The following is a 19,989-nucleotide window of genomic DNA, read 5'->3' as shown; positions in this document are numbered from 1 at the left end:
TATTTTTTATTTTGAGACAGGGTCTTGCCAAGTTGTCCTTGTGATTCTCCTCCTTTAGCCTCCCAAGTAGCTGGGATTTACAGGCAGATACCACAATGCCCAGCAGTAATTCTAATTTTGGGTGGTAATCCTAATTACAAACCACCAGAAAGTTTTTCACAGCACCTGTGAAATTTTTCATTCTTACCAATACTGAACAAGTATTCCAGTTCTTCCACATCCTTGCCAATACTTAATATTTTCTTTCTTATTTTCATTTCTTTGTTATTGGGGATTGAATTTGGGAGTTTTACCACTGAGTTACATCCCCATGTTTTTTATTTTATTTATTTATTTGTTTATGTATTTATTTATTTGTTTTTTTGGGTAATGAGGATTGAACTCAGAGGCACTTGACCACTGAGCCACGTCTCCAGCCCTATTTTGGATTTTTATTTAGAGACAGGGTCTCATTGAGTTGCTTAGCTCTTCATTTTTTTGCTGAGGCTGGCTTTGAACTCGCATTTCTCCTGTATCAGCCTCCCAAGCCTCTGGAAGTGCAGGCGTGCCCCACCATGCCCAGCTGATATTTTTTATTTTGAGACACAGTCTTGCTAAATTGCTGAGGCTGGCCTTAAATTTATGATCCTCCAGTCTCAGCCTCCTGGGTTGCTGGGATTACAGGCATGAAACACTACACCAGGATGATACTTAGGCATTTTACAGAATCTGGTATCAGCGTAGTGTAGTTGAGGTTATAGCTATGCTTCTGCAACATGTTGGCTGTGTGACTTTGGAAAAGTCACTTAATTCTCTTGAGTCTGTTTCCTGATTTGCAGTTATAAAATGTTCTCTATCTTCCTAGAAAGCTAAAAAGGCACCAAACACAAATGCTGTAGGTATACATTGGAAAACATCAAATCATTTTCAGATGCTAATACTGTGATGCTCATACCTGAGACTCATCATCTGGAAATGACTTAAGGCCTTGGTTTCCTAGAATTCACCATAAAACTGTCATTCCAGAGTTCAGGAGGAGCAAGTGGTCTTTTCCCTTTCTTTAAGCATGTGGTTGCTTCTGATATTTCTCCTATTTTTTTGTTATTTTAAAAATTGACACATAATATTATATATATTTATAGAGCACCTTGTGATATGAGATTTTATTTGATGAGTTGAGGCTTATCTTTGTTTCTTTTTATGTAATTTCTTATCTTTCCATGTGTTTTACAATTTTTTTTCCTCTCTTGTTTTGAGCAACTTAATGTTGACTTGCCTTAGTGTATTGTTTTTAAGGTGTTGGGAATCAAATCCAAAGCCTCATGCATACTACACAAGTGCTGTACCTCTGAGCTGAACCCCAACCTGGTGTAGTTTTAATATTTCTTTTACTTGAGGTTCAGAAGTTCTTGGGTTTGTGTTTATGGTAAATTTGGTAAATATTTGGCCATTATTTTTCTAAGAGAGAAGTCTTTATTTTTCGTTTCACAAGAGAAGCTGGCTGAATTGGCTTCTTTTTGGTGATTACTCAGAGAGGACAAATTCCATCTTTTCCCAGCCCTTTAACTCTTTCTTTGCATCAAGTTGGAGGGGTGCAAATTTATTATTAGTAGCAGCAGCAGCAACATCGGAGGCGGCAGTGCTATAGATGGCCTCAGGCTCGTGGCCATAGGTGTGGATGGGTCAGCCAAAATGATCTTGATCTTTTCAGTCAATGGAAAGATGTAATCAGTCTCTTTAGAGAAAGCCAGGACTCGCTTGTACTTACTGATGATTGAGTAGGGTACTGATGTCATAGGTAATCAGTATGTAGACATACACTGGCAAAGCTGTACATACCCTCCAGGAAATGATAATGTAGTTTCTTCTGTTCAAACTCTTTGGGTTTGTAGATATTGCCATTGTTCTTGTCTCCTTTGTAGACCAAAGGAGAAGAGGGAGATTTGTGGCTTTGCTGGCTACAAACTCTTAAATCAGCTGTCTGTCACTCAGGATTTCAGTGGTATCTGTGGAGATTTTAGTGGTAATGCTTTAATCCTGAAAGAAGGAGATTGTTTGTGTCCCCTGCCAAATTCATGTGTTGAAGCTATAAATCTCAATTTGATGAGTCCTTTTGGTAGATAATTAGATTTAAAATTTATTGTGAGGGTGGAGCCCTTATGAGGGAATTAATGTCCTTATAAAGAAAAGACGTATGAACACACAGTGGCTGTCTGCAATCCAGGAAGAAGAACCTCACTAGAACTCGACCATGCTTGTACCCCTATTTTAGACTTTCATTTTTTAGTACTATGAGAAAATAAATGTCTGTTTAAACCACCTATTCTATGGTATTTTGCTAAAGCAGCCCAAGCTAAGACAGAGATCTTATGGCCCCAGACTAGTGACATTACATGGGCAATGGCAACAGCACAGGTGATAGCTGACACCTTGTTGGACAATAGCATATTTCTGATTTTGGTGAGGTCCTCCTTTGTGAATGCAAAGCCTATGTTAATTCATATTGAAGCAATAGTTTCTCCAGAACCAGATGGTTTTCCAGCTGCCCTTAGGTGGCCTTGAGCATAATGGTATTCTTGCCCCTAAGCAGATTTCCTGTGGAGAGACATGCAAATCCGCTGCATCTCTAGTGCCTTTATTATCTGCTCCAACATTGAAGCATTTTGAATAATCATCTAAAAGTTGGATGATCTTAGGAGAGTAGTTGTACTTTTAAGGTTTGCTGTGCTTTCTTTCCCTGGGCATCATGGGCATCATCAGAGATTGGCATATAGGATTCAAAGATGATGTCAGGTCAGATTCTTCAAGCATAAGGTAAGCCAAAGAAAGCAAAGAACCCCAATAATAGCAGCATATTAGCATGCAGTTGCAGGTGACTTTCATGGTTCTTATAAACTTTAATCCTGTCTGTCCCATTTATGCAATACCTGTACAATTGAAATTGAGCAACAGTTTGTGGTAACTTTGAAATAAATGTGTTTTTAGAGTTTTATTCTTTTGAGAAAAGTAATAGTTGAATGATTAGTGATAGTATTAATGATGAATTATGTATAAAAACTCTAGGTTATGATTTTCAACCTATATTAATGTAACTATGTCAATTTCAGTGAAATATTCACAGAATTGAAAACTTGGGATTTAATGGGTTAAACCTAGATTGGGGATTTGGTCTTTAAGTGACTCCTCTTGCACAAAAACTGGCCTCAGAGAAAAAATTCATTGCATTTCTCAAGAGTGCTACAGCCAGGAACCATCTTGAGAAAGGGGATCAAGTGTTAATGACTAAACTAGGGATCAAAAAACATGGAACAGTCACAATTCAGGGTCCCTTTGGATACCTTGCCACATTGTGTGGAAGATAGCCACATGAAACAGTTGTGGCTTGGGAGAGTATCTGACACCCTCTGAGAGATTTCAGCAGTGGGGAATGTGGGTAATAAACAGGGGAGTTGGGAGCATAGCAGTCTGTGCTCTTGCCCTCTGTGAGAAGCAAGACCCAGTCAGTCATTTATGGTTTCACATGGAGACCAGGTCTGAGGACATTGAGACTGAGAATAGAAAATCTGGGGGTTCCTATGTGTCGTTCCCCCTACCCTGCCCCCAGCATGGAACTTGGTGTTCTGATCCCCACCATACACTTGGGAAGGCATTTTAGGGCTATCCTATGAGTTGAACATTTGCCACACCCCAAGTGCACAGACTAGAGACATCCATGCTGAATGTACATTGCTTGGTGTAACCCACATATTAATGAAGTTTAGTTGGTGAGAAGGGCTGCTGTAGGCCAGATATTGGCCGCACAACCAGGCATGTAGACTTAGGACTTGGAAGTAAGCATGTGCCTGCCTGGTATGGTCCACATACCATTGAAACTTGGACAGTAGCAAGGAATTGCTATGGCTGTAATGGGAGTAGGGGCCATCTTTGTTACAGTCTGGTGAAGAACTTGTCTGCATTTTGCCCATGTTCTGAGACTTTGTGTGAGGGCGAATAAAGGTGATAGGCTAATTTATTTGACAGGGAAAATTTTATGGTAGCACAGCATTTAGGCAGTGGCATGGGTATTGCTGGCTGCTTTTAGTTAGGTTTATAGTGAGAATTGGGAGCTAAAAAGGGAGTGGACGGATTTGAAAAACTTGGAATTTGGCCAGAAAAGAAGCTTGTGTAAAGTTGGAGCCACAGAAGGTGTAGTTGCTGAAGAGATTAGTGCTATTAAAGAATCCTTGTACTTTGCATCTAAACAATGGGAACGATATCGTGAGGGCATTTTAGGATTTAGGAATTGTCTAGATCTTAACCTTTGCAGACTCAAGGGTGTAAAATTATAAGACTTTTCTTTTTATGCCCCTATTCCTCCCTTTTGAAAAGGGACTGTTTACTTTGTGTCATTGTATATCACATATATATAACTTACTTCTGATTTTTACAGGGCAGCACAGCTAAGAGTTTGTCTTGAGACTCAGAGGAGACTTTGGACTTAGACTTTTGGGCAATGCTGAAACTGTTGAGACTTTGGGGGCTCTTAGAGATGGACTAAAGGAATTTTGCATTTTGATCTAGATATGAATTTTAGGGGGTCAGAGGTGGAATGTTGTGGTTTGGATATGAGGTATCCCCCAAAAATTCATGTGTGAGACCTGGCAGGAATTTTCAAAGGTAAAATAATTAGATTATGAGAGCTGTAACCTAATCAGTACATTAGTGCACTTGATAGGATTAATAATTTGAATGTATTGCTGGTTGGTAATTGGAGGCAGGTGGCATGTGACTGGAGGAAGAGGGTCACAAGGAACATGCCTTGGGGATTTTATGTTTTGTCTCTGACTCCTCCTATTCTCTCTGTGCTTTCCTTCTCCTTGCCTTTCTGCCAGGATCTTCTTTCTCACCTCAGTCACAGAGCAATGGAGTTGGCTGACTGTCGGCTTGAGACCTCTGAAATTATGAGCCCAAAATAAAGTCTTCCTCCTCTAAGTGTTCTTGTCAGGTATTTTGGTCCAACAATAAATGACTTAACACAATGATGTGGCAGTAAATAGAATCAAGGACAAAATTTGCAATATCGTGTTAGTAGATGCAGAAAAAGCCTTTGATGAAAAATTCAACATCCTTTCATGATAAAAGTTCCGAAGGAACTAGGTAGATAAGGATGATATTTCAGCATCATAAAAGCTATGTGTGTTTGTATGACAGACCCATAGCCAACATTATACATCATGCTGATGGGAAAAGCTGGAAGCATTTATTCCAAAATCAGGTGCAAGAAAAGGGTGTCCTCTTTCACCACTCTTATTCTGAATAGTACTTGAAATTTTAGATAACAGTTATCAGGCAGGAGAAATAAATAAAATGGATAAAATAGGAAAGGAAGAAATCAAATTATCCCTGTTTGTTTTAGTATAGAATCTAACTGATTCCATACTTAGAAAACCCTAAAGACTCCACCAAAAAATCCTTGGAACTGTTAAACAAATTTAGCAAGGTAGAGGAAAGCAAAATTAACATCCAAAAATCAGTACAGCAAGAATGAACTTGCTAATAAAGAAATTAGGAAAACATTCACATTTGTAATAGCTTCAAGAAAAAAACTTGGGCTGGGGCTTTTTCTTTAAGTTCACTGAATTTTCTTCTGAAATGTCTAATCTACTATTAATCCCATTCAGTGTATTTTTCATCCCAGAGGATTTATTTCTCTTCTCCTATCTCTCTGTTTCCTGTGGTGCTGAGGATTGAACCCAGGGCCTCATGCACCTGAAGTTGTACCACTGATCTATACCCCAATCCCTGCCTTATTTCCCTTAATATTTTGTATTTATTCATCTCTATGTAGTATTCAATCTTTCCTCTTTTTTTTTTAAATACATAGGATATGGCTATAATAACTCATTTAATGTCTTTGTCCTAGTAATATTTTTGTCAGCTGTGAGCTGATTTCATTTGATTGATTTTCACTTCCTTATAGGTTATATTTTCTTCTTCATATTTTGGTTGGATTTCAGATCTAGTTGAATGGTGAGTATTTTTGGTACTTCTATAAATAATCTTGAGCTTCATTCTGGGGTACTATAACTTATTTGGGAATAGCTTGTTGCTCTTTTTTCCTTTTTTCTTTTTGTTTTGGTGGTGCTGGGCATCTGTCTCAGGGCCTTGCACATGCTGAGCATGTACTCTGCTGGTGAACTGTATCTCCTACCCTTAGTTTGATCTTTTTGGTTCTTGATTTTAGGATTTGTTATTTGGGACCAGATCAGTATTTAAGAGTAATTCTTCTTCACTACTGATTTAAAACTTTGCTGAGTACTCTATTCATATCATTTGAATGCTGAGGTTTTCTAGTCTGGCTTATGGGAACAAGTTCTATTCTGGCCTGGTATGATCTAAGGTTCTGTTCTCCCTTATATTTTTTGTGGGTTCTTTCCACAACCTCTAGGAGTTTCCTTAAATATACTTATCAGTACTTTGCTGAATATTCAAGTGGGATCTTTTTTAGATCTTGAACTTCTTTGTGTAGCTTTTACTTTGTCCCATAAATTTTGATCGCTTGGTCTTGTTAAGATTCAGCTCCATCTCTGACTTACTTAGTTCACCAGGCCGCACCAGGGTTCCCCTCATGTTCTGCATCCTGGAAACTCTCTAAAGGCAATATGCAAACGGCAATCACACGGTTAACTGTTTCTTTACTGCCTCTTAGGCAACCATCATTTCATTTATTTTGGTCTTTTTAAGAAAAGTTATTTCAGATGGGAGGATAAATTTGGACACTGTTTCTGTATCCTGGTAGGAAGTGGAAATCTGAGGGACTTGAATTTGAGAGTCAAGAAATAATACAAGAGCTGGAGAGGAAGAGGAAAGGATGGGATCTAGAGCACAGATAGAGCATATACCCAGATATAGAACAAGGAATGCAAGTACCTTGTGAGTATTCTTGTTATTTTATTACTAATTATGTAGGAGGAGCCACATTCCTTCCTTCAACCTAAGAGAGAAAGATGACATGACAGATGCATTTGCAGAGTAGGACATCAAGGGAATTCCTGCTTGTGGAGCAGGTTGAAGGTGGAAGGAGGGTGGAGCCCAAGTGGTTTGTATTGGAACTTGAAAGAAAGGGTTGGGAGATGGAGCTGGCTTTCTAGGGCTACAAAGGGAAAATAAATTTTAAGACTTTAAGAGTGTATGGTACTCACCTGCATTGACTTTGTGTGTGTGCTTATTTCCACTATATCTAATGACCTGAGAATAAGAATGGAGAAAAAATATAGTTGTGTAAGTCTTGGGTGGATGAGAAGGAAGGTAAAGAGGGAGAGAGAGACTTCAGAGGGTAGGTCAGAGTCCCACATAATTAATGTTTTGCAGTCAGGAAGGAATGTTGGAAAATTCCCCTTTAGTACTGATGTAGTTCTCAGAAACTTCTGGATTGAATGCTAGTTAAAAGATCTAATTATCTGAATGAACACAGCCTTGAATAATAATGGACAAGGGAGGTGGCAATAATAACAACAGTTCTGAAATTGAAAATAATAAATGGGTCTTTTAGTGGAGTAAGATAAAGCATTTTAACCTTGACTAAAGAGGTCATCTTGACCAGGATGAGAATATTATAATAAATTTTAAACTGTTCAGTTTATTATTGCAATGATAATTTATAAAGAAGCTTTGGGTGATGTAGAAAAGTTTTTTCAGAGCCTTGGAAGTTTCCATTTCTTAATCTGTTCTACATCCCTTGCTCCAACTCTTCTTGTGATTAGAGTGTCTGATCATTTTCTGAAAAAATACAGGCTTCATTTTATTTATTTATTTATTTTAAAAAATATTTATTTTTTTTTAGTTATAGATATACACAATATCTTTATTTTATTTTTATGTGGTGCTGAAGATCAAACCCAGTGCCCCATGCATGCTAGGCAAACGCTCTACCTCTGAGCCACAACCCCATCCCCAGGCTTTATTTTAGTTAGGAGCATCATATAATATGAGAAGAAGGTGTATGTAGCAGCGTCTAACAAAATATTGCAGGGAGTCTTGCTGTCTTTCATTACTCTCATTGAGCATAGCCTCCAGCTTTCTTTTTGTCTTATTTATTAATATTTTAGATATGTATTATACTGCATATTAGGGCTTTTGATGGGACTAGAATATTTCCTCAAAGATAGTAAGTTGGTAAGGGGAATTTTTCAGTCAGTTTTGTCTTTCCCTGTGCCACTGTATAAATGAACAAATACTCCTTTAAAATGAGGCTTCTAATGAGATCCTTTCAAATGAAAATAGATGCATGTAAGTGTAAAATGTTACTACTCAGGCCTTTTATGTTCTTGGATTTTTCTGTTTTACTGGATTAAATCCATCATTTTTTTTTTCCTGAAAGGACACATGGAAAATAATCTTACATGTCTGAAACTGCCCTTATTTTGCCCTTATGTATAATTGTTATTTGTATTTTATAATACAGATTTGGACTGTATGCAATGTCCTTTTTCCTCAGAATCATGATAACTTTGTTTTCATTGTCTTCTAGTGTTGTAGAAGACAAGTCTAATGCTGGTCTAATTTTTAAAAATTGGTAACATTGTTTTTCTTTCTGGAAGCTTTTAGGATTTTCTCTCTATCAAATGTTTTCACTTTTTTATTGGTTGAATATTAATTATAAGAATGGTAGGTTTAATTATGGAATGTTTGTACATACCCTAAAACAAAATTGCCCAATACCTGCCCCATGCTCCCCTTCTACTTCCCCTTGATCCTTTTTCCCCTATCCTAATGGATACCTTCTACTATCATAGAGTTACTTTTTTCCCCTCTAGCTTCCACATATGAGAAAAAAAAAAATATATATATATATATAATACTTTTTTCTCTGAGTTTGACTTCTATCACTGAAAATTATGATCTATAGTTCCATACCTTCTTCTACAAATGACATAATTTTATTCTTTTGTTGTTCTTTTTAGTTACACATGATAGTAGAGTTTATTTTGACATATTTATACAAACATGAAATAATTTTGTTCTTTATGACTGAATAAAACCCCATAGTGTATGTCTCTCACATTTTCTTTTATCCATTCTTCTGTTAATGGACACCTAGACTGATTCTGTAACTTGGCTATTTTGAGTTATGCTGTGAAAACACGAGTTTTCTGCATGTATCTCTTAAGTATGTAGCTGGATTATATGGCAGTTCTAGGTTTAGTTTTTTTGAGGAGCCTTCAGGTGAATCCCATCATGGCTGTAGTATTATTTACATTCTCACCAATAGTGTGGAAGAGCTGCTTTTTCCCCTCCATCTTTGCCAGCATTTATTGCTATTTGTCTTCCTGAGAATTGCCATTCTAACTGGAGTGAATTGGGAGTTCAGTGTAATTTTGTTTGTCTTTTTACTTATGGCTAAAGATGTTGAATTTTAAAAATATAATTTTTGGCTATTTGTACTTTTTTTGAGAAGTGTCTGTTCAGTTCAATTGTCCACTTATTGGTTTGGTTTTTTGTTTTGTTTTTTAGTGTTGAGTTTTTTGAGTTCATATAATCTGGGTATTAATGCTGTGTTGGAAGAGTAGCTGCAAAGATTTTTGCCCATTCAGTCTCTTTGCTCTGCTGTTTCCATTGTTGTGCAAAAACTTTTTAATTTGCTGCCATCTTTTATTTCCTTAGCTATAGGGGTTTCTTCAGGAAGTCATTGCCTGTGCCTGTATGTTGAAGTGGTTCATCTATTTTTCTTCTAATAGTTGCCAAGTTTGGGGTCTTATATTTAGGTGTACGATCCATTTTGAGTTGACTTTTGTTCAGGGTGAGAGAAAGAGGTATGATTTCATTCTTCTACATATGAATGACTAGTTTTCCCAACACCACTTGTTAAGGAGGCTGTCTTTTTTCCATTGTATGTTTTTGGCAACTTTGTCAAGACTCATATGACTTTGGCTGTGTGTGGTATTCTCTGTATCTTCTATTCTTTTCCATTGTTTCCTGTGTCTGTTTTTATGCTAGTACTAGGCTGTTTTTGTTACTATAGCTTTGTAATATAATTTGAAGTTGCATATTGTGATGCTTCTGGCATTGTTCTTTTTGCTTGGGATTTCTTTGGCTATTCTTTTTTTTTTTTAATATTTATTTCTTAGTTGTATTTAGACACAATATCTTTGTTTTAATTATTTATTTTTATGTGGTGCTGAGGCTCGAACCCAGGGCCTTGCACGCGCTAGGCGAGCGCTCTACTGCTGAGTCACAACCCCAGCCCCTTCTTTGGCTATTCTGAATCTTTTGTTCTTGCATATTAATTTTAGAATTGCCTTTTCTAGTTCTGAGAAGTATGTCATTGGTATTTTGATGGAGATTGCATGGAATCTGTAGGTTGCTTTTGGTAATATGGACCTTTTAACAATATGAATTCTTTCTCTCCATGAACATGGGAGATGTTTTTTTCATTTTCTGGTGACTTTTTCAATTTCTTTTATCAGTGTATTGTATTTTTTCTAGTAGAGATGCTTCACCTCTTTCATTAGATTTCTTACAAGTATTTTATTATGAATAGAATTGTTTTCCTGGTTTCTTTCTCAGTGGCTTCATTATTGGTATATAGAAGAGCTGTTGATACTTGCATGTTGCTAAAACTTCAATACTATACTGTGTTTGAGTGATGATAGTGGACATCCTTGTCTTGTACTGATTTTAGGAGAAATGCTTTCAGTTTTTACCCATTCAGTAAAATGTTAGCTTTGGGTTTGATATATGTAGTAGTATTTATGATGTTGAAGCAAGTTCTTTCTATCCCAAGTTTCTTCAGGGTTTTTTTTTTTTTTTTCAATCATGAAGGACTGATGAATGTTTTCACAGACTTTTTGTCTGTCTATTTAAATAATCATGTGATTTTTGTCCTTGGTTGTAATTATGTAATTTATTTACATTTATTGATTTGCATATAATTGAACCATCCTTGCATCCCAGGAATGAAGCCAACTTGATCATAGCGGTTTTTAATTCAATTGGCTAATAATTTATTAAGGATTTTTTTCGTCTATGTCCATCAAATATACTGGTCTGTAATTTTCTTACCTTAAGATGTCCTTATGTGATTTTGTGTTTATGTTGATACTGGCTTCATAAGATTACTCTGGTATTGTTCCCTCCCTTTCTTTCTTTTATTTTTTTCTTCATGCCCATATTTATTTATTTATTTTTGATTGATATTATTTTTTGAATACATGATAGCGGAATGATATATATTACACATATGGAGCACATATTTTTATATCTCTGTTTGTATATAAAGTATGTTCACACCAATTCATGTCTTCATACATGTACTTTGGATAATGATGTCCATCACATTCCACCATCCTTGCCCCTTCCCTTCCCCTCCCACCCCTCAACCCTAACTAGACTTCCTCTATTCCTCCCATGCTTCCCCTCCCTACCCCACTATGAGTCAGACTCCTTATATCAGACAAAACATTTGGCATTTGGTTTTTTTGGGATTGGCTAACTTCACTTAGCATTATCTTCTCCAGCGCCATCCATTTACTGGGTGTGTTGTATTTCTATTCTTGTTGGGTTATAAGAATTTTTACATTTCTCCCCTCATTTCTTTGGTGATCCACTCAACATTAAGTTTGTATTATTCAGTCTTTATATGTTTTAGTTTTGTGATTTTGTTATTGTTGTTGATTCCTAATTTCATTCCAAGGAATTTTCTAATAAGATCCAAGGAATTATCTGAACTTTTTTGTATTTTTGAAGTCTTGCTTCAGGGCCTAAAATCTGATCTATTTTGGAGAAAGTTCCATGAGCACCTGAAAAAATATATTTAGGTATTGGTTGAAATATTCTGTAGGTGTCTGTTAAATCCACTTGATCTATTGTATATTTTAACTTTGTATCACCTTTGTTGATTTTGTCTGGATAACCTATTAGGTGTATTGAAAGCACCCATTGTTATTATATTGGGGCCTATCTGAGCCTTTATGTTGAATAGAATTTAGGTGTGCCAACATTTGGGCATACATATTTGCAGTAGTTTTATCTTATTGGGTTGCTTCTTTACCAACATGCAGGGACCTTCTTTGTATCTCTTAAGTAATTTTGGCTTAAGGTTCATTGTTGGATCTGAAAGTAGATATTCCTGCTGTATTTGCATAGATTATTTTATGTTCTTTCAGTTTTTTTGTGAATGTCTTTGTCAATAAGATTTGTTTGTTATAGGCAGAATATAATTGTGTCTTGATTTTTTTTTTTGGGAGGGAGGGGTACCAGGGATTGAACTCAGGGGCATTCAACCATTAAGCCACATCACCAGCCCTATTTTTTTTTCCTTTATTTTATTACTTTTTTGTGGTGCTGATAATCGAACCCAGTGCCTCACATGTGCAAGGCAAGTGTTCCACCACCGAGCTAAAACCCCAGCCCACCAGCCCTATTTTTTGTATTTTATTTAGAGACAGGGTCTCACTGAGTTGCTAATTACCTTGTCTTTGCTGAGGCTGGCTTTGAACTCGTGATCCTCCTGCCTCAGACTCTCATAGGTGTGCCCAGGCTTGTCTTGTTTTTAATTCAGCCTTTTAAATAGATAACTGAGACCTTTACATTCAGTATAATTATAGAAAAGTATACATTATTTCTTGTCATTTTGTTTTATTTCTATGTTTGATTTGATCCTAGTTCTCATTTGCTTGTCTAATCTTCCAATGAGATTTAGTCTTTCCTGAGTTCTCTTGCTTGCTTTCATTTTCTTCTGTATGATTCCTTTATCTTCTGCAGTTCCAAGCTAAGTTTATGCTTAGCTTGGAAAGTTTTTATTTCTGTTTTGATTCTGAAGGATAGCTTTGTTGGATGTAGCAATCTAGGTTGGTAGTCATTTTCTTTCAGAATTGAAAGCTCTCCTGGCTCTTAGGGTTTCTGCTGAGATATCTGTTATTCTGATTGGTTTGTCTTTATAAATGACTTGGTGTTTCTCTCTTACAGTTTTCAAAATTATTTCTTTGTTCTGGATTTTTGGCATTCTAGCAATAATGTGCCATGGAAAGAGGCTTTTCTGGTCTTCCTATTTGCTGTTCTAAATGGTTGATTGAATACTGATTGAATTCCATCTTATTCCAGGGTTTGGGAAATTTCCTGCCAGTATTTCACCATTTAAGTCAATCGTGCCATTAGTCTGTATCTCTGTTTCCTTTTTGATGCCTAGGAATCTTAAGTTGGCTCTCTTCATGTTGTTCCAGAGTTCTTGTACATTCTGATCATACTTTCTTATTTTTTCTTTATTACTTTCTGAATATTCCAGTTTGTCCTCCTTTTCTTCAGGCCCTTAAATTCTATCTTCTACTTGAACTGGTCTATTAGACTTTCACCTAAGTTTTTTGACATATTGGGCCTTTCATTTGATTTTTTTTTTTTTTTCACAGTCTCTCTTTCTTGAAGTGTTGTTTCATATCCTGTATTGTCGTTTAGTTCCTTTCTTTGTTCTTTTCATTCATTGATCAATTTAGCAATTAGCTTTTTAAAAAATATTTTTCTTAGTTGTTGATGGACACAATCTCTTTATTTTTATTTGTTTATTTTTTTATGTGGTGCTGAGGATCGAACCAAGTGCGAGGCAAGTGCTCTACTAAGCTACAACCTCAGCCCAACAATTAGCTTTTAAAATTCTTTTTCCAACATTTTTTCCACTTTGGTGTCCATGGATTCAGTTATTGGGGAGTTACATATTTTAGAGGCATCTTATTGTTTTCTCAAGTTTCCTATGTTTTTATGCTGAGATTTGCACATCTGTCAGGATGGTGCGCTTCCATTGTTGTATGAAGGTATTTTTAGTGAGCTGCCTTCTTATTATGGTGTTCTCTATGTTGAAAGTTTTTCTCAACATCAAAGCACTGAATTAACTGCTCAAAGTGCTCAAACTGTGCACTACTTTGAGAAGAGATAATAACCACCAATAATAGCAATAGCTTGACAGCAAGCCATAAACTAATATATTATGAAAACTAATAAAAAATGTTTTCGACAACTCTTCTAACCAAGGGAGGAAATGAGGAGTAATAGTATAGGAAAGCCTGAAGAATTAGGCAATCAAGAATTATAGATTGAGCTGGGTGCTGTGGTGCATGCCTTTAATTCTACCAACTCGGGAGGCTGAAACAGGAGGATCATGAGTTCAAAGCCAGTCTCAGCCACAGTGAGGCATTAAGCAACTCAGTGAGACCCTGTCTCTAAATAAAATACAATTCCAGCCACTTAGGTGTCTGAGGCAGAAGGACAGCAAATTCAAGGTTAGCTTGGACCTCCTTCTGAGACTCCGTCTTGAAAGTAAGAGATAAAAATAAAAAGGAATAAGATGCAGTTCAATGGCAGAATTTTCCAGGGTTTAATTAACCACCACAGAAAACCATGCAAGCAAAATAAAAAATTACAATTGACAAGACCAAATTTTCTCCTTGCGGGCTGAGGATATAGCTCAGTTGGTAGAATACTTGCCTTGCATGCACAAGGCCCTGGGTTCAATCCCCAGAACCACAAAAAAACAAATTTTGTTTTTTCCTTGTGTAGGTAGGTAAGGTGAAGAGACTTTTCCCTAGGACTTTTAGATTTGTCGTTTCTGAGGTATTGGAGATGTTTCAAGTGTTCATGCCACTGAAAATTACCTCAGAGAGTTCCTGAGTGTGGAGGTCCCAACTGAGTCCACAGTCTCTGTGCTGGGATGGGGCATTGTGCCTAATTTATTTCTTTCCATGTCTAGGACTCTGTCCTAGTCTTCTTATTGGCTCCATGTTAGGCCCAGAGGCTGGAGATTTCTCTGGTAGCACAAATGTGATGGTCCTGGGGTTTGTGCAGCCCAGAGATCAGAATCTACCCTGGTGTAGGCAGTGTCTCTGCATACTCAAGGGGGGAAAGTCTGTGCTTGGTACTTTTAACACATCTCACCCCACCCTTCTCCATGTCCATCAGTTTGTTCTGAAAGCTTTACAGTAGGTTCACTCACTGAACAGACTTCTGCGTCTGCATTCTCAGAAGAGGTGCTTTCAGGGGTGTTTTTAAATGAGCCGAATCTGGCCTACTTTGAATCATCTGACATGCTGTAAGGTGGGGGGCTTATCTCAGGTATGGCAGGGCTCTTCACAAATCTTAGGTAAATGTTCTAGTTCTGAAACTGATCTTTTTAGATATCATTTTATAAAGTTTGCATATATTGTTGTCTGAGTCTGTATGAATATTCGCTAACTCAAATGTGATATTACAACTAAAATGTGAATCAAGGAAAGGCCGAGAGCTCAGAACTTTCCTTTTGTATGGAAAAGTGGCAAAATGTTTTACAATATTAACGTTTAAAAGATCAGGTTCTCATTATCTTTTTTTTTTTTTGGTGGTGCTGAGGATTGAACCCAGGGCATTGTGCATGTGAGGCAAACACTCCACCAACTGAGCTATGTCCCCAGCCCCTCTCATTATCTTTTAAAATATCTTTCAATTTTTGTATCCCAGTATAATGGGTAACATAAGGTTTTGTTACAAAACATCAAATGATGTAAATAAATCCCCAATAAAATCTGTTATCCTTATACGTTTAAAATTACCATTACAGAAAACTTCAGTTTGGAGAATACCAGCCTGATAAAATGCCTCCTTTAACCTTTTACGTTAAAGTCTTGTAAAACTGAAAGATATGAACACATTTTTAATATGTAAAGAAGAGTAATGTACCACAATTCCATTGATGTTTTTATATTAACCAAGTTTAGCTTTTAAAGAAAAATCTGGACTCTGTAATGTAGAAAATACTCAATAACAGTTGCTGTTTAACCACAGATATACAAACCTTAATTTCTCCAAGATTAGTTGCTTTAGAGAATGAAACTTATCAGACACAATGTAATTAATATTTTGAGAAGTTTTTGTCATTTTAACATATAGGTCAAACTTTGGTTTATATCAGCCCATTAATATTTGTCCCCCCAGGTCGGGGTCCCATTCTAAAATGTTTTTTCTGGTTTCTTGGATAGTGGCCACCAAATTTTAGCCTGATTTAGACATTGGAAAATCTTTGGATCATTTTTAGTAGTTGGGAGTTATTCATGCTTGCAAATACTGAGAGACAAAAGCCAAATTTCCTAGACAAGATTATGCTTTTTGTTATACAATATAGAAGTAATAATTGTATAAAATACTTTAATCCCTAATCTGCCTTCTATAGGAACTGACATGATCTACCCTGTTGGCCACCTGGCCCAGTTCCTAAATGAAGGCAATCTCTAGAATGCTTCTTTACCTTTAGCTTTTACTTTTGACATTTAAAAAAAATCCTGTTGGCAGCCATTTACATTTTAACACAAGCTTTAGTGAGTACAGTAAAAACCTTTTAAACCATTTTTTAACATTAGAAACAAACTGACATAGAAATTAACACAAAACACAAAGGGGACACAGAATAACAAACAACAAACAAGACAAACAATAAAACACAACAGGTAAGGCGCCAAAGACAAATTTAACTGATAGAAGACCAGACTCAGACCAGAGGATTGAGTAAAAACCAGACCAGACAGAGGACCAAGGAAAACCAGACTCAGACCAGAGGACCAAGCCCTGGACTGTAGGAAATAATGTTGTGTGAAGCTTTCCCCAAGCCTCTCCAGACATGGATCCACACAGACCAGACTTACCTTCCCCAGGAAATACAGATGACTCTTGGTAGTTTTAGGTGGGTGGGGGCTGGTGGAGGGATGTCCCAGGGCTGTCTCTCAGAGGCCTTCCCCTAGGGGATCTCTTCACCACTGCACCTCCCTTGTTGATCCTGAGCCATCTCCGGGATGTGAGAAAAGTAGATCTTGCTGGGGCCTCCAAATGTTGTGAGGCAGGTCACTCAGAAAGCACACCAAGTCCCAGTTTTGTCCAAATCGAAGAGTCTTTATTTAGCCGTCCAGCTGGCAACTGCCCCTCACAGGACCCATAAGTGTCTCTGCAAGGAACACCCTGAGCCTGAGCATTTTAGGATATTTAAAGGCAAAAATCACACCTGGGTTTACGTAGCTACAAGCAAGCAGGTACAGAAGCTGAATTGGGCAGTTAGTGAGACAATGCAGTGGGTACACTGGTACTTCCCACAGGACTTTCCAGGTTGGCATAGCAGCAAGCAAGCAGAAGGGAAGGGGGTCAAAATGACCCTAGTTGAGTACAAGTTAGAGAATGGTTACTAACGTCTAGACAATCAATCTCTGACAAGGTACATTGCCCAAGAAACATGGAAAGCAAAGAGAATAATTATACATTGTGTAAGAATTGCTATTTTGTGTTTCCAAGTGTGCTATGCTATGTAACTATTAATGGGTACAGAGGTGGGGCTTTCCCATGGAAGAAGCATTTCTTACATGATATGAAGTCTCAGGGTAAAATTTTGGTCATTACCCATATAGCCTGGCCCATAACATCTTCCACCTGGTAGGCTGGTATGTGTAGCCAGGGGTCTTTGGTTTGCTCTGAGTGCTGAGAGTCTGGGCAAGAAGTACACTGCTCTCCTCTCAGCTCCCTTGGCTACCGGTAGTAGTTTCACAGCCCTTAGTCACTGAGTTCTCACTGTATAATTCAGAGCTGTTCTCTCATATCACATTTGCCGCAGTTTCCAGGAGTGAGAAGATGCTGGATGATAACTTTCCTGGCACTGCCAGCTAAGGTGTAACCTTCACAAAGTGGCTACCAGTCATGGTATTCCACTTAAAAACTGAGCAAAACAAAACACTTCTCTTGCACCAGCAATTTCTGTGTCCACTAAGTTCTGCTGTTTTGAAAATGATCTTATCAGTGCGCACGTGTTTGCTCATTCTCTCTCTCTCTCTCTCTCTCTCTCTCTCTCTCTGTGCTGAGGATTGAACCCAGGGTTGCTTTACTGCTGAACCACACCTCCAGGCCTTTTATTATGTTTTATTTTGAGACAGAGTCTAAGTGGTTTAAGGCCTCACTAAATTGCTGAGGCTGGCCTCAAACTTGTGATCCTCCTGTCTCAGCCCCTCATGACTCTAGGATTATAGGCACACTCCACCATACTTGGCTTTTTTTCTCTTTATTATGGTGTTCCCGCTTCTTTCCCTGTCCAGGCAGCTTGTACGTACGTAAGTTCGGAACTGAACTGTTTCTCATAGTCCTAGTAACCATGATTTCTTGAGTTCTCCAAATCTCTGTTAGTTTAATGTTGGTCCTCAGTGTATTGCCCCAGGTATCCATCTTACTGTGTGAGTATTCTCTAGCTGTTTTGATTTTGAACTGTGGAGAAGTTGTAAAGTGCATCTTAACTCCCCTCCGCCATCCTGATCCCAATCTGGAGTTTAAAAAAAAAAAATTCCTCACAATTAGAGTTTGTAACATAACTCTGAGTAATGGGATATCAGAAATCCGTTGTGTTATACAACAAATGGAGAAAAATAAAAATATAAATATATAAACACAATTTGTGTGTGTGTGTGTGTGTGGAGAGAGAGAGAGAGAGAGAGAGAGAGAGAGAGAGAGAGAGAGAGAGAGAGAGAGAGAGATGGGAGAGGCAGATACTTGGGACTGAACTCAGAAGCATTGTATCTCTGAGCTACATCTACCGAGCCTTATTTTTATTCTATTTTTGAGACAGGGTCTTGCTAAGTTGCCCAGGCTGCCTCAAACTTGAGATATTTCTGCCTCAGCCTCCTGAATATCTAGGACTACGGGCATGTACAGATATAAGTAGAAAGGACTAAGTCTTTTTAAAAAATAAAAAAGTTTTTGGACTGGAGTTGTAGCTCAGTGGTAGAGCATTTGTCTAGTATGCATGAGGCACTGGGTTCAATTCTCAGTTCCACATATAAATAAATGAATAAAATAAAGGTCTATCAATAACTAAAAATATCTTTAAAAATATGTATTTTAAATTTTAATTGATGCAAATTGATACATACTATTGTGCATAATTATGGGTAAAGTGTGACATTTCAATCCATCTATACAATGTGTCATCAGGTCAGGATAATTGGCATATTTGTCACCTCAGATATACATAATTTCTTTGTGTTGGGAACATTCAAAATCCCCTCCATCAGCTATTTTGAAATATTCAATTAATTGTTAATCATAGTTCTCTTACTCTGCTCTATAACATTGGAAGTTATTCTTCCTGTCCAATTGTACCCCTGTACCCATTGTCCATCCTCCCCATCCCTTCCTTCCCTGCACTCTTCACAGGCTCTAATAACTGCTATTCTGTTCTCTACTTTGAGATCAACATTTTAGCTTCTACATGTAAGTGAGAATATGTGCTATTAGTCTTCTGTACCTGACTTATTTCATTTAACACAATATCCTCCATGCTCATCCATGTTACTGCAAATGATAAGAGTTTCATTATTTTTTTCTAGCTGAATATTTCATTGTGTATATATGCCACATCCCCTTTATCCATTCATCCTTCTGTGGATGGATACCTATGCTTATTCTGTGTCTTTGCTGTTATGAACAGTGCTGCATATGATGTATATATTTCTCCTGCATATTAATTTCAGTCCCTTTGTCTATACACTCAGTAGTTAGTTATGTTGATGGATCATATGGCCATAAGTAGTTCTATTTCTAGTTCTTTAAGGAACCTACATTGTGTTTTCCATGTTGGCTGAACTAGTTTAAATTCCTACAAACAGAGTACAAGAGTTTCCCTGTCTGTATTCTTGCCAGTATTTGCTTTTTTTGGTAATAGGGAGGTGCATTATTATGGTTTTGATTTGCATTTCCCTGATGATTAGTGATGTCAGGCATTTTTTTCCATATACTTTTTGGCCATTTTTTATATCATCTTTTTAGAAATGACCTTTTCCATGTCATTCATCCATTTTAAAAAAAAAATCAGATTATTTTCTCTTTTGCTATTCAGTTGTTTGAATTTCTTATATATTCTGAAAGTTAATCTCTTGTCAGGTAGTTGGAAAATATTTTTTCCCATTCTGTAGATTGTCTCTTTACTCTGTTGTTGTTTCCTTTACTGTGCAGAAGTTTTTTAGTTTGATGAAGTTTCACTTACAACAGACA

General features: G+C 37.2%; 1 protein-coding gene across 3 annotated transcripts in view; it reads left to right on the top strand.

Annotated features, from left to right (window-relative positions):
• The window catches only part of Nxpe3 (neurexophilin and PC-esterase domain family member 3), a 66,307-nt gene that overhangs the window by 26,724 nt on the left and 19,594 nt on the right, over positions 1–19,989 (top strand). Inside the window, exon 1 of one of the 3 annotated variants that reach the window (XM_071615391.1) lies at positions 5,967–5,988. The exons of the other annotated variants lie outside the window; for them this stretch is intronic. Coding sequence (XP_071471492.1) covers positions 5,986–5,988 — 3 coding nt within the window. The 5' untranslated portion in view covers positions 5,967–5,985. Of the gene's footprint in view, positions 1–5,966; positions 5,989–19,989 lie in introns of those variants that run through there. 3 annotated transcript variants of the gene reach the window in all.

Source organism: Marmota flaviventris, chromosome 8, assembly GCF_047511675.1.
Source record: "Marmota flaviventris isolate mMarFla1 chromosome 8, mMarFla1.hap1, whole genome shotgun sequence".
NCBI lineage: Eukaryota > Metazoa > Chordata > Mammalia > Rodentia > Sciuridae > Marmota > Marmota flaviventris.
Note: the sequence above shows the minus strand (reverse complement) of the source record. Positions and strands in the feature narration are given on the sequence as shown.